Genomic DNA, 13,345 nt, shown 5'->3' with positions numbered 1-13,345 from the left:
TGGCAGAAGTCTATTCATGTTCTTTCATATCATTTTGCACTTTCTTTGCCTTCTGCTGTCCAGACTCTTAAGGGAAGACGAGGAGAGGAAGACTTATTTGATGCACCACACCCTCAGCAAAGTCAGGTCGGCGCACCTCACACCTCTAAAAAACTATGGAATGTTGACACCGCCCATGTGTTCCACTGATTGGTTGAAAGTTTCCTGGGTCCTCCCTCGCCCATGGCCCTCTCGCCGGTGCTCCTCCCAACCCAAATCACAGCGCTCCAGACGGGACCCACTGACACCTATCAACTCTAATTCGGAAAACGCTGCTATTTTAACCTAGCATACTCATAGTTCAGCAGGTGATTATCAACAACTTGCAAGTTAACTTTAGGCATATTCTCGGTAAGTTAGTGTACTTTTAAAAGTGTATTTTTGACATAAGGAAATAAGTTGTGCTGCAGCAGAATAAAGGAGGCTATCCTTTTCAGTATCAGGCAGCAACTTTACCAAACTATCTGACTTTCTTGGGTTCAGCTTTTGAGGAGTCTCTCCATCGTTTGACTTTATTCACCATGCAACAACGGTTTCCACATGGGATGTACTCCGAAAGGAAGGTATTTTGGTGAATTAGTTTGAGAACGTTTGAACGGTAATATTGCGTCAATAAAGGTGATTCTACTCCGCGTTAATCGTGGCCACTAGTCTACCTGCCACGGAATTCTTTCAACCAACCACTCCCACCCCGGTCCCCTCGTGCTGTCTTTCCGTGGATCGCATGCCTCGCCCGCTAACCGTGATGACGTGCGGTTGGAGTCCGGGAGCTGTCACGGTTTGGAGAACTACCGTTTTCCTGCTCAACATCGCGTGCGCAGCGTCGGCCAAGAGACACGTCGTCTACTGGAACTCCACCAACACTAGGTGAGTTAAGTGTTTCTAGAACAACCAGGGAATCCTCCCCGCTGCTCTGAAGCTGGAGAGAATAGTTTAGGGATTGTTCATTTGGTAGAGTTTATGCATTGCTCATTTGGAACAAGTCCATGAGCTTCACTCTCCCATTATCTCACGTTTCTGCATGAGTAGCCCACGTCCTTTTGCATTAGCCTACTGCACAGACAGGACAACACTATGGTGTTTATGCATATTAGTCCACTTTGAGTGAACTGGTAGCACATTGAGATTGGGCAACGTTCAACCTCCAACCCTGTGGTGCCCTAACTGAACTGTGTGATAGGTCTAACTATAACAGGAGTCAGGACTTCTCCTTCCTACATTCATGTTAAACCTCCAACCCTGCTTTTACCTGTATTGACATGCTCACCTGCACGGTTATGCAGAACTAACCTTTCAAACGGTGATGGCTGCCCATGCAGCTCTACAGGCATGAGTCAAGTTGTGCTGACAGCTTCTCTAACACACCCACATTACCCAGTCCTTTACTAATGCATAACCCACCACTAGTCTTCATCATACCCTGGTGAAGACAGCTTCTCCAACACACCCACATTACCCAGTCCTTTACTAATGCATAACCCACCACTAGTCTTCATCATACCCTGGTGAAGACAGCTTCTCTAACACACCCACATTACCCAGTCCTTTACTAATGCATAACCCACCACTAGTCTTCATCATACCCTGGTGAAGACAGCTTCTCCAACACACCCACATTACCCAGTCCTTTACTAATGCATAACCCACCACTAGTCTTCATCATACCCTGGTGAAGACAGCTTCTCCAACACACCCACATTACCCAGTCCTTTACTAATGCATAACCCACCACTAGTCTTCATCATACCCTGGTGAAGACAGCTTCTCTAACACACCCACATTACCCAGTCCTTTACTAATGCATAACCCACCACTAGTCTTCATCATACCCTGGTGAAGACAGCTTCTCTAACACACCCACATTACCCAGTCCTTTACTAATGCATAACCCACCACTAGTCTTCATCATACCCTGGTGAAGACAGCTTCTCCAACACACCCACATTACCCAGTCCTTTACTAATGCATAACCCACCACTAGTCTTCATCATACCCTGGTGAAGACAGCTTCTCCAACACACCCACATTACCCAGTCCTTTACTAATGCATAACCCACCACTAGTCTTCATCATACCCTGGTGAAGACAGCTTGGCTGTTGAAACATTGGTAATAAATGACTACATCTGAGCTCCTAGAGTTTGCAGCACTTTTCTTTTTAAAGAGGAAAAGCAATAGACCTAGTTTGAATGAATACTTTACAGATGTATTCTTCCCTCCTTCCTTCATTGAGTTTGATCACTGCTCTTGACTGTGTTAAAGAGGTAATGATCACTGCTCTAGTTTGAATGTGTTAGTTGAGAATGATCACTGTTCTGGCGTGACTGTGTTAGTTGAGGTAATGATCACTGCTCTGACGTGACTGTGTTAGTTGAGGTAATGATCACTGTTCTGGCGTGACTGTGTTAGTTGAGGTAATGATCACTGTTCTGGCGTGACTGTGTTAGTTGAGGTAATGATCACTGTTCTGGCGTGACTGTTAGTTGAGGTAATGATCACTGCTCTGACGTGACTGTGTTAGTTGAGGTAATGATCACTGCTCTGACGTGACTGTGTTAGTTGAGGTAATGATCACTGCTCTGGCGTGACTGTGTTAGTTGAGGTAATGATCACTGCTCTGGCGTGACTGTGTTAGTTGAGGTAATGATCACTGCTCTGGCGTGACTGTGTTAGTTGAGGTAATGATCACTGCTCTGACGTGACTGTGTTAGTTGAGGTAATGATCACTGCTCTGACGTGACTGTGTTAGTTGAGGTAATGATCACTGCTCTGACGTGACTGTGTTAGTTGAGGTAATGATCACTGCTCTGACGTGACTGTGTTAGTTGAGGTAATGATCACTGCTCTGACGTGACTGTGTTAGTTGAGGTAATGATCACTGCTCTGACGTGACTGTGTTAGTTGAGGTAATGATCACTGCTCTGGCGTGACTGTGTTAGTTGAGGTAATGATCACTGCTCTGGCGTGACTGTGTTAGTTGAGGTAATGATCACTGCTCTGGCGTGACTGTGTTAGTTGAGGTAATGATCACTGTTCTGGCGTGACTGTGTTAGTTGAGGTAATGATCACTGTTCTGGCGTGACTGTGTTAGTTGAGGTAATGATCACTGCTCTGGCGTGACTGTGTTAGTTGAGGTAATGATCACTGCTCTGGCGTGACTGTGTTAGTTGAGGTAATGATCACTGCTCTGGCGTGACTGTGTTAGTTGAGGTAATGATCACTGCTCTGGCGTGACTGTGTTAGTTGAGGTAATGATCACTGCTCTGGCGTGACTGTGTTAGTTGAGGTAATGATCACTGCTCTGGCGTGACTGTGTTAGTTGAGGTAATGATCACTGCTCTGACGTGACTGTTAGTTCTGTAGTGGAAATCCTTGCGTTCACTTGTCTAGCCATGTTGTGGTAGTGATTTATATGTAGGAATCATTCAAACAGGGTCCTAGATGCTGAACTATTCTGCTGACAGGTGTGTTTGACTCCAAACCACCGCCATGTGTAAGTGTTTAGTTTGTAATGGGAGCGTGCTGTGTGGTTTTGTATAGCGTGTGTGTGTGTAATGAGTTGATTGGGGACAGTCCTCAGGCAGAGAGAGGTTCACCTGCAGATCCAGGTGTTACCAAGCAGCTAATTGAAGACTAGAGCTGTGGAAGCTGCACCACCTCTGGGTGTCCTATATCTTACTAACCGACTGTCCGGCCAGACAGGTAGGTAGGGGCCCCAGCAACATACAGGGCTGTGTTCATCAATCACTGATCTGATTGGCCTGAAAGGGATAATTCAGAATTTGTACAATTTATAATGTATCTGCATCCAGTATTAAGGAGATTGGAGGTAGTTTCACGAGCCAAAGCTGAAATTAACGCTAGTTAGCAACTTCATTCAAACTGCACGTGGAGATATAAGAATGGTATCCACAAGTTCATCTGACTCTGGGGAAGTAGATAAAGGGCCTCATTAGGTTGGGCGGTATACAATGTACTGGGGGATTTGGAAATAGTTTTTCAATACATTTTAATATCTGTAGCTAATTGAAGTAAATACCTGCAGTCAACATATGCAATATGTTAGGAGATAAAGCAGATCGCTTTCTTCATTTCACCGTTCTTCATTATTTCCCATTATAAAGGTTACCGTAGTTCACCAGAACAGTTGAGGCAGTCAGGTGTTTGTTAACAGCACAACAGGAGACAGCGGGAGCAGGTGTTTAACAGCACAACAGGAGAAAGCGGGAGCAGGTGTTTGTTAACACAACAGGAGAAAGCGGGAGCAGGTGTTTGTTAACAGCACAACAGGAGAAAGCGGGAGCAGGTGTTTGTTAACAGCACAACAGGAGAAAGCGGGAGCAGGTGTTTGTTAACAGCACAACAGGAGAAAGCGGGAGCAGGTGTTTGTTAACAGCACAACACGAGAAAGCGGGAGCAAGTGTTTGTTAACAGCACAACAGGAGAAAGCGGGAGCAGGTTTTTGTTAACAGCACAACAGGAGAAAGCGGGAGCAGGTGTTTAACAGCACAACAGGAGAAAGTGGGAGCAGGTGTTTAACAGCACAACAGGAGAAAGCGGGAGCAGGTGTTTAACAGCACAACAGGAGAAAGCGGGAGCAGGTGTTTAACAGCACAACAGGAGAAAGCGGGAGCAGGTGTTTAACAGCACAACAGGAGAAAGCGGGAGCAGGTGTTTAACAGCACAACAGGAGAAAGCGGGAGCAGGTGTTTAACAGCACAACAGGAGAAAGCGGGAGCAGGTGTTTAACAGCACAACAGGAGAAAGCGGGAGCAGGTGTTTATGAATTCTGTTTGTGAATTCTCATCCGAGTGGAGGAGTGCAACTGATGCTGAGCAGAAATTAGAATAAGAATCATTTTAGATCTGCGTTCATAAAATTCTGCACAATATTATTTTATGTGTTTTATCTTTTTGTTGTTGTGGTGAAAAATGCAGAAAACACAACCCCTAAGTTTAGCTTGCTAGTTATCTAAGTAAGTGGCTGAATTAAGGAGGAGACGGGGAATCATTCTCTTGTAAATGTCCAAACTCACCAACAATTATATGTGTTAGCGCTTACCAATATATGTATATCCTGATGAGCTGGATTGCCTCTCTTTGCATATATTTAGCTAACAGCTTCCATGGAAATGAGCTATTACTTGTGCTAATTTTGTCAGTATTCTGGTAATAGACACCCAATGGGCTTTTATTTATTTATTTATTTTACCCCTTTTGTGGCGCCCCCATGTGTACTTAGCCGGTAATAGCGTAAATCCCTGGATGAGAGAAGGACGCAATGACGATATGAAAATCTGGATACCGCCCAAACCTAGGCCTCATTGCCAAAATCCCAAAGTATCCCTTAAACCTAACCTAAATATTTTGACGTGGATGGCACTTCCAAATGTTCTAAAATGCATACTTCCTCCCTTCCCGGAGGAAATCTGACCTGCATGTATGTGATTGGATGACTGTTTTCACCAATTAAATATAAATTCCTCAAGGAATGAAGGAGGAGTTTTATAACTATTTGGAACGGGGCCCTTGAATTGTGAACCACCTAAAATTGCTTGGGAAACACCACTGCACCTCTCTCTCTCTCGGGGGAAGCTGGAAGGGTCACACTCTGTGGCAAGGAAAACACTTTCTGCTGCACCACCACCCAATCAGAAACCCATCAGTGTGTCTGTGATACTGCACCCAGGACAGGGTCCCCAGGGGCCAGAGTGTGTGTGTTGTTGCTCTCATGCCCACTCTCCTGCACCTCCCTCTTCTCCCTCATCCTTCTCTCCCCTGCCCTCTCCTCTCTCTCTCTGTCCAGAGCAGGATATTGGCTTTGTGATTAGTTTAGGTTCAGCCATTTTCCCTGAGCTGCTGTTGAGAAGCCAAGGCCCATAAACCTGACCACTGCCTCCCTCTGTCTCTGCAATATACCACACCACAGTGCTCTCTTAACCACATATCTAGGATCAGCTCACCCTCCCCAAACCAGATCCTTAACCATTAAGGCTGAACAACAAAACTGACCCGATATCAGTGTCTAGTGGCGTCATCCTACTGCAGTGAGGGTCTAGTGGAGGACCGAGAGGGGCGACAGCTGACATTTAACATTAACACCAGGCTCCTACAGTCACAACACACAGCAGGCTGCTGTTAATATAGATGATTTAGGACACTGGCTTGTCACCTTTTCCCATAGAAATCCAGATTTATAGTTTTAATGAAGTAGAAGCAGTGATGTGTGAACAGGGGTTTATAAAGTCAGCCATCTAGTTAAAATGGCTGGAACAAAGACTATAGCCTGGCTGCTGTAATGTATTACTGCTGCACAATTAGTTAGCAGACTCATGTACTGCACTTTAAAAAACGTTCATGAATATGTATTAATAAACTAATATACATAGTATGTCGTACTAATAAATGAGTATTCACATTTAATAACAATTATAAATGTGTCATTTTAAGCATTACACACATTTATATTTACATTTACATTTAAGTCATTTAGCAGACGCTCAATAATAGTAATTGCTTAGTAATTGAACGTTATTAAAAAAGTGATTAAATAAGTGATTAAAGTTATTGAAGTGTATCTGGCTCTAGTCTAAATCAAAGATTTACAGCAGGAGAGTTAGACATGTAGATTTGTTTTGTTGTCATTTTATATCCTGAATGATTGTTTTCTACAGGAGCTGTCTCATTGACCAGGACTCCACATTCTCCATCTGTGTGGTACTTCCTGGTTTAAATTAAGGTGAAATAAAACAACAGTTAAAAACCAAAGTTAATTTAGTGGTGAGTGCGTAGCTACAGTATAGTATGCAGCCTTCTGTCCCAGTGTGTAGCAGGCTGGGGCTAGTTCTCTGCTGTGGATTTAGACTCCACTCATGGGGTTTGGTTTACCTTGAAGAATCTGTGGCTCCAAACTAGTTTACCACGTAGGTGACCATGCATGTCTGTACATAGGTCTGGCCTCTACTCGTTCTGCCACATGCTTAGTTCTGCCATTTTGGTTTTCATACACCAAACAGAGACAGCGATATGGAGTATCTGCTCCTTTATCCCCTGTTCTCGGTTCGCTCACCCTCTCCTCCTTTACACACGCTAACAACCTTCAGTCCTCCTCCTTTACACACGCTAACAACCTTCAGTCCTCCTTTACACACGCTAACAACCTTCAGTCCTCCTCCTTTACACACGCTAACAACCTTCAGTCCTCCTCCTTTACACACGCTAACAACCTTCAGTCCTCCTCCTTTACACACGCTAACAACCTTCAGTCCTCCTCCTTTACACACGCTAACAACCTTCAGTCCTCCTCCTTTACACACGCTAACAACCTTCAGTCCTCCTCCTTTACACCCCCCTGTCCTCCAGGGGCGACAGCTTACATTTAAAACTAGTAGTGTATTTGTGGTTTGAAATTCCAGACTTGATTTTCCCTTCCCTTATGAAAAATGTATCAACCTCTATGAAGATAATAATAATATTCATCTGGGTTCATGTACTGTACTGTAGACACTGAATGGAAAGCTGACAGTGTCTGTAATATTTATAATGTACCTGGGTTCATGTACTGTACTGTAGACACTGAATGGAAAGCTGACAGTGTCTGTAATATTCATCTGGGTTCATGTACTGTAGACACTGAATGGAAAGCTGACAGTGTCTGTAATATTTATAATGTACCTGGGTTCATGTACTGTACTGTAGACACTGAATGGAAAGCTGACAGTGTCTGTAATATTTATAATGTACCTGGGTTCATGTACTGTACTGTAGACACTGAATGGAAAGCTGAGTGTCTGTAATATTTATAATGTACCTGGGTTCATGTACTGTACTGTAGACACTGAATGGAAAGCTGAGTGTCTGTAATATTCATCTGGGTTCATGTACTGTACTGTAGACACTGAATGGAAAGCTGACAGTGTCTGTAATATTTATAATGTACCTATGTACTATGTAGACACTGAATGGAAAGCTGATGTCTGTAATATTCATCATGTACCTGGGTTCATGTACTGTACTGTAGACACTGAATGGAAAGCTGACAGTGTCTGTAATATTCATCTGGGTTCATGTACTGTACTGTAGACACTGAATGGAAAGCTGAGTGTCTGTAATATTTATAATGTACCTGGGTTCATGTACTGTACTGTAGACACTGAATGGAAAGCTGACAGTGTCTGTAATATTTATAATGTACCTGGGTTCATGTACTGTACTGTACTGTAGACACTGAATGGAAAGCTGACAGTGTCTGTAATATTTATAATGTACCTGGGTTCATGTACTGTACTGTAGACACTGAATGGAAAGCTGACAGTGTCTGTAATATTTATAATGTACCTGGGTTCATGTATGTACTGTAGACACTGAATGGAAAGCTGAGTGTCTGTAATATTCATCATGTACCTGGGTTCATGTACTGTACTGTAGACACTGAATGGAAAGCTGACAGTGTCTGTAATATTCATCTGGGTTCATGTACTGTACTGTAGACACTGAATGGAAAGCTGACAGTGTAATTGGACCTAATCAGGGGAGTTATGATTACACCAGTAGACTTGTTTCTCTCTCATATTCCTGTGCGTTTCTCTTTCCTCTCTCTCCTGTGTGTGTGTGTGTGTGTGTGTGTGTGTGTGTGTCTCCAGCTCAGAGATAATCTCAGTCCTCCCCTGGTAAATGATTAACATGAAGAAGCTGTGAACTATAATCAACAAGACTAAAGTGTGGTAATTACCACTCTATTCCTTGTCCTTCTAACACCATCCCTTCCTCTCTCTCTCTCTCTCTCTCTCTCTCTGTCTCTGTCTCTCTGTCTCTCTGTCTCTCTGTCTCTCTGTCTCTCTGTCTCTCTGTCTCTCTGTCTCTCTGTCTCTCTGTCTCTCTGTCTCTCTGTCTCTCTGTCTCTCTGTCTCTCTGTCTCTCTGTCTCTCTGTCTCTCTGTCTCTCTGTCTCTCTGTCTCTCTGTCTCTCTGTCTCTCTGTCTCTCTGTCTCTCTGTCTCTCTGTCTCTCTGTCTCTCTGTCTCTCTGTCTCTCTGTCTCTCTGTCTCTCTGTCTCTCTGTCTCTCTGTCTCTCTGTCTCTCTGTCTCTCTGTCTCTCTGTCTCTCTGTCTCTCTGTCTCTCTGTCTCTCTGTCTCTCTCTCTGTCTCTCTGTCTCTCTCTCTCTCTCTGTCTCTCTCTCTGTCTCTCTCTCTGTCTCTCTCTCTGTCTCTCTCTCTGTCTCTCTCTCTGTCTCTCTCTCTGTCTCTCTCATCTGTGTTGATGATGCTCATGCGTTGTCTTGCCTGACGTAGTAAACATTGTGCTTTATGTTGTGTGTGTACCAGGAGGCAGTCTGACTCTGTAGTTGTGTACAAAACAATGTGTTTCAGTGATACCAGTCATTTGTCGCAGGCTGAATCAATGTTTCTGCCCATTGTGCTGCACTAAAGTTAATTTCAGTAGAACAATGACTCTGTCAGGGTGTGTGTCCTAGTCTGTGAACTTGTTTCTTGGGTGCATGAGTTCAGGGTTGTGTGTGTTTCCGTCACCAGAGCAGGGCTGAGATACAACCCTTTACTGGAAAGACCAACACTCAGTCACAGGACTCCGTCACAGGAAGTCTCTCCTTGAAGCTTTCAAAACAGGACACACGCTCCTAAAACAGAGACATTTCATAAAGGGTTATTTTCTAGGTTTTCCTTTTCCAATAAAGTAGCGAGATACTGTAGCACATGGCAGACAAAATGGTTTGTTTTTCAACAAGCAAGGACCTTTCTCCCTGCATGTGAACTTCCTCCTACTGAGAACTGATAAGGAAAGGCCTAACTGGGAGTACCAACCCCACGTCTCAGACAGTGATAAGGAAAGGCCTAACTGGGAGGACCAACCCAGGTCTCAGACAGTGATAAGGAAAGGCCTAACTGGGAGGAAAACCCCAGGTCTCAGACAGTGATAAGGAAAGGCCTAACTGGGAGGACCAACCCAGGTCTCAGACAGTGATAAGGAAAGGCCTAACTGGGAGGACCAACCCAGGTCTCAGACAGTGATAAGGAAAGGCCTAACTGGGAGGACCAACCCAGGTCTCAGACAGTGATAAGGAAAGGCCTAACTGGGAGGAAAACCCCAGGTCTCAGACAGTGATTAGGAAAGGCCTAACTGGGAGGAAAACCCCAGGTCTCAGACAGTGATAAGGAAAGGCCTAACTGGGAGGAAAACCCCAGGTCCCAGACAGTGATAAGGAAAGGCGTAACTGTTCTATGACAGAATATAACATAAATGGGTCGTTTTTGTTTCAACTTGTAGTTAATTTAGGTATGAAAAAGTGTCAGAGGATGTGTTTTTGGAGGGAGGGTGTAGACCAGAGACTTGTATTGTACTGTGATTGCCATGTCTGTCTGTCTGTCTGTCTGTCTGTCTGTCTGTCTGTCTGTCTGTCTGTCTGTCTGTCTGTCTGTCTGTCTGTCTGTCTGTCTGTCTGTCTGTCTGTCTGTCTGTCTGTCTGTCTGTCTGTCTGTCTGTCTGTCTGTCTGTCTGTCTGTCTGTCTGGTCCCAGACAGTGATAAGGAAAGGCGTAACTGTTCTATCTGACAGAATATAACATAAATGGGTCTGTTTTGTCTGTTGTCAACTGTCTGTCTGTCTGTTAATTTAGGTATCTGAAAAAGTGTCTGTCTGAGGATGTGTTTTGTCTGTCTGTCTGTCTGTCTGTCTGTCTGTCTGTCTGTCTGTCTGTCTGTCTGTCTGTCTGTCTGTCTGTCTGTCTGTCTTGTCTGTCATGTCTCTGTCTGTCTGTCTGTCTGTCTGTCTGTCTGTCTGTCTGTCTGTCTGTCTGTCTGTCTGTCTGTCTGTCTGTCTGTCTGTCTGTCTGTCTGTCTGTCTGTCTGTCTGTCTGTCTGTCTGTCTGTCTGTCTGTCTGTCTGTCTGTCTGTCTGTCTGTCTGTCTGTCTGTCTGTCTGTCTGTCTGTCTGTCTGTCTGTCTGTCTGTCTGTCTGTCTGTCTGTCTGTCTGTCTGTCTGTCTGTCTGTCTGTCTGTCTGTCTGTCTGTCTGTCTGTCTGTCTGTCTGTCTGTCTGTCTGTCTGTCTGTCTGTCTGTCTGTCTGTCTGTCTGTCTGTCTGTCTGTCTGTCTGTCTGTCTGTCTGTCTGTCTGTCTGTCTGTCTGTCTGTCTGTCTGTCTGTCTGTCATTACCCTACCTGGCCTCAATTTGTAAATCATTCTAACAAATCCATTCAAATGTGAATTTTTGTATTGAATTGGAGCACCGTCGAGGTGTGTGTGTGTGTGTGATCCACAGTACTGTGAGGAGCCAGCCGGCTAGAGACGGCTGTATTACCCCTCTGAATGAAATCTTATGTAAACGAGCTGCCAAACAGAAAATATAAACCTGCAGCAAGCAATTGAGGTGGATAAACACACACACTGTTGTAAAGGAGTTATTTTGGGTGGAGAGGGTGAGAGAGAGAGGCCTTGCACTCTGTCTGTATCAGCCTCAGATAGTCATGGTGCTGAGTGCATTTACAGAGCGGCTAGAATACCTCTGGTCAAGGTATTTAGGAAATATCGATACCAATTTAAATGATAGATATAATCACTGACTCCTTGCATTATCACTGGACTACATATGGACCCAAACCGGCCCCAGACCTATTTCCATATCTCGCCATTTCTCTCTGTGGATAATCATTATTGATTTTATTTAGTGCATCTAATATTGACTGTAGAGTGAATGTCTTAGTGTCCTGAAACGGCTGTTGTCCAGAGACGGATAAAGTTTGGATAGCAGGTCTGTCGGCATGGACACTCAAGCGGCTTCTGTTCGGCACAAAATGGCTGCCATGTGACTTGGAGGCTCGGGATGACGCAGACCAGCAGCAGTGTGTGGGAATCATCTTGTATGCATTAAACATCAACCAAGCAATCTTTAAGAGATGGCATTGTTTTGTAGAACCGTATATTACAGAGTTTTCACTCTATCATCAAATCTGGACCTCCAAAATGGTCCTGCATATAATGGAATATGAATGTTAGAAGTTTTCAAAAGATTCTGTTTGTCTCAGCTGAAATATATAGAAATGACATATGGTTAACACTGTCTCAACTCCCTCTGCTTTACCACTGTGTTCTCCTTCATCACACACACACACACACACACACACACACACACACACACACACACACACACACACACACACACACACACATCAGAAGCCTTGCCTAGAGACAGCCAGGGAATTCCCTGCTATAGAAAAATGGAATTAGTATTGACCGAGGAGGATGAGGTACAGAGAGAAGCAGAGGAACCTCGATTGTAGAACAGTACAGGAGCCTACAAGGCATTTGACACATCCTGTGTTTCACATGACAGCTGTTAGTGTTTTTGGTCCCAAGTTGTCAGGTTCATTGTGGAATGTCTCTTGAGCTTGGAATCCTGTCTCATGAGCAAATTGGCATAGCTCATATGATCGTCAATGGTGATGGTTGTTATGACTACAGAGATTGTTTTATCAGTATTATCTGATTAGGCGTAAATGTTTTTTTGCTCTGACCAGATTACACTTTGTTTGGACAAATCCTCACCAAAATGTGTCGGTATGATTGATATATTAACCTTCTATATGCTTCTCTAATACAAGTCCACTGACATGCAGGTGCGTTGGAGTAGTCTATAGAACTTATTTCTAGTGTGTTACTCTGTACAGTAGAGTGTAGGTCAGTACAGAGGGAGAGGCAGGGTGGACTAGTGTGTTACTCTGTACAGTAGAGTGTAGGTCAGTACAGAGGGAGAGGCAGGGTGGACTAGTGTGTTACTCTGTACAGTAGAGTGTAGGTCAGTACAGAGGGAGAGGCAGGGTGGACTAGTGTGTTACTCTGTACAGTAGAGTGTAGGTCAGTGGAGAGGCAGGGTGGACTAGTGTGTTACTCTGTACAGTGGAGAGGCAGGGTGGACTAGTGTGTTACTCTGTACAGTAGAGTGTAGGTCAGTACAGAGGGAGAGGCAGGGTGGACTCTGTACAGTGTGTTACTCTGTGTTACAGTAGAGTGTAGGTCAGTGGAGAGGCAGGGTGGACTAGTGTGTTACTCTGTACAGTAGAGTGTAGGTCAGTACAGAGGGAGAGGCAGGGTGGACTAGTGTGTTACTCTGTACAGTGGAGAGGCAGGGTGGACTAGTGTGTTACTCTGTACAGTAGTGTAGGTCAGTGGAGAGGCAGGGTGGACTAGTGTGTTACTCTGTACAGTAGTGTAGGTCAGTGGAGAGGCAGGGTGGACTAGTGTGTTACTCTGTACAGTGGAGAGGCAGGGTGGACTAGTGTGTTACTCTGTACAGTAGAGTG

The 13,345-nt window shown here is 44.5% G+C and overlaps 1 protein-coding gene across 1 annotated transcript in view; it reads left to right on the top strand.

Moving 5' to 3' along the window:
• Window positions 1-256: 256 nt before the first annotated feature.
• Window positions 257-13,345, top strand: part of LOC124005816 (ephrin-A4-like) — a 115,467-nt gene continuing 102,378 nt past the window's right edge. The window contains exon 1 of the mRNA XM_046315386.1: window positions 257-906. Coding sequence (XP_046171342.1) covers window positions 764-906 — 143 coding nt within the window. The 5' untranslated portion in view covers window positions 257-763. The remainder of the gene's footprint in view (window positions 907-13,345) is intronic.

The sequence above is a fragment of the Oncorhynchus gorbuscha genome, linkage group LG19 (genome assembly GCF_021184085.1).
Source record: "Oncorhynchus gorbuscha isolate QuinsamMale2020 ecotype Even-year linkage group LG19, OgorEven_v1.0, whole genome shotgun sequence".
Classification (NCBI taxonomy): domain Eukaryota; kingdom Metazoa; phylum Chordata; class Actinopteri; order Salmoniformes; family Salmonidae; genus Oncorhynchus; species Oncorhynchus gorbuscha.
Note: the sequence above shows the minus strand (reverse complement) of the source record. Positions and strands in the feature narration are given on the sequence as shown.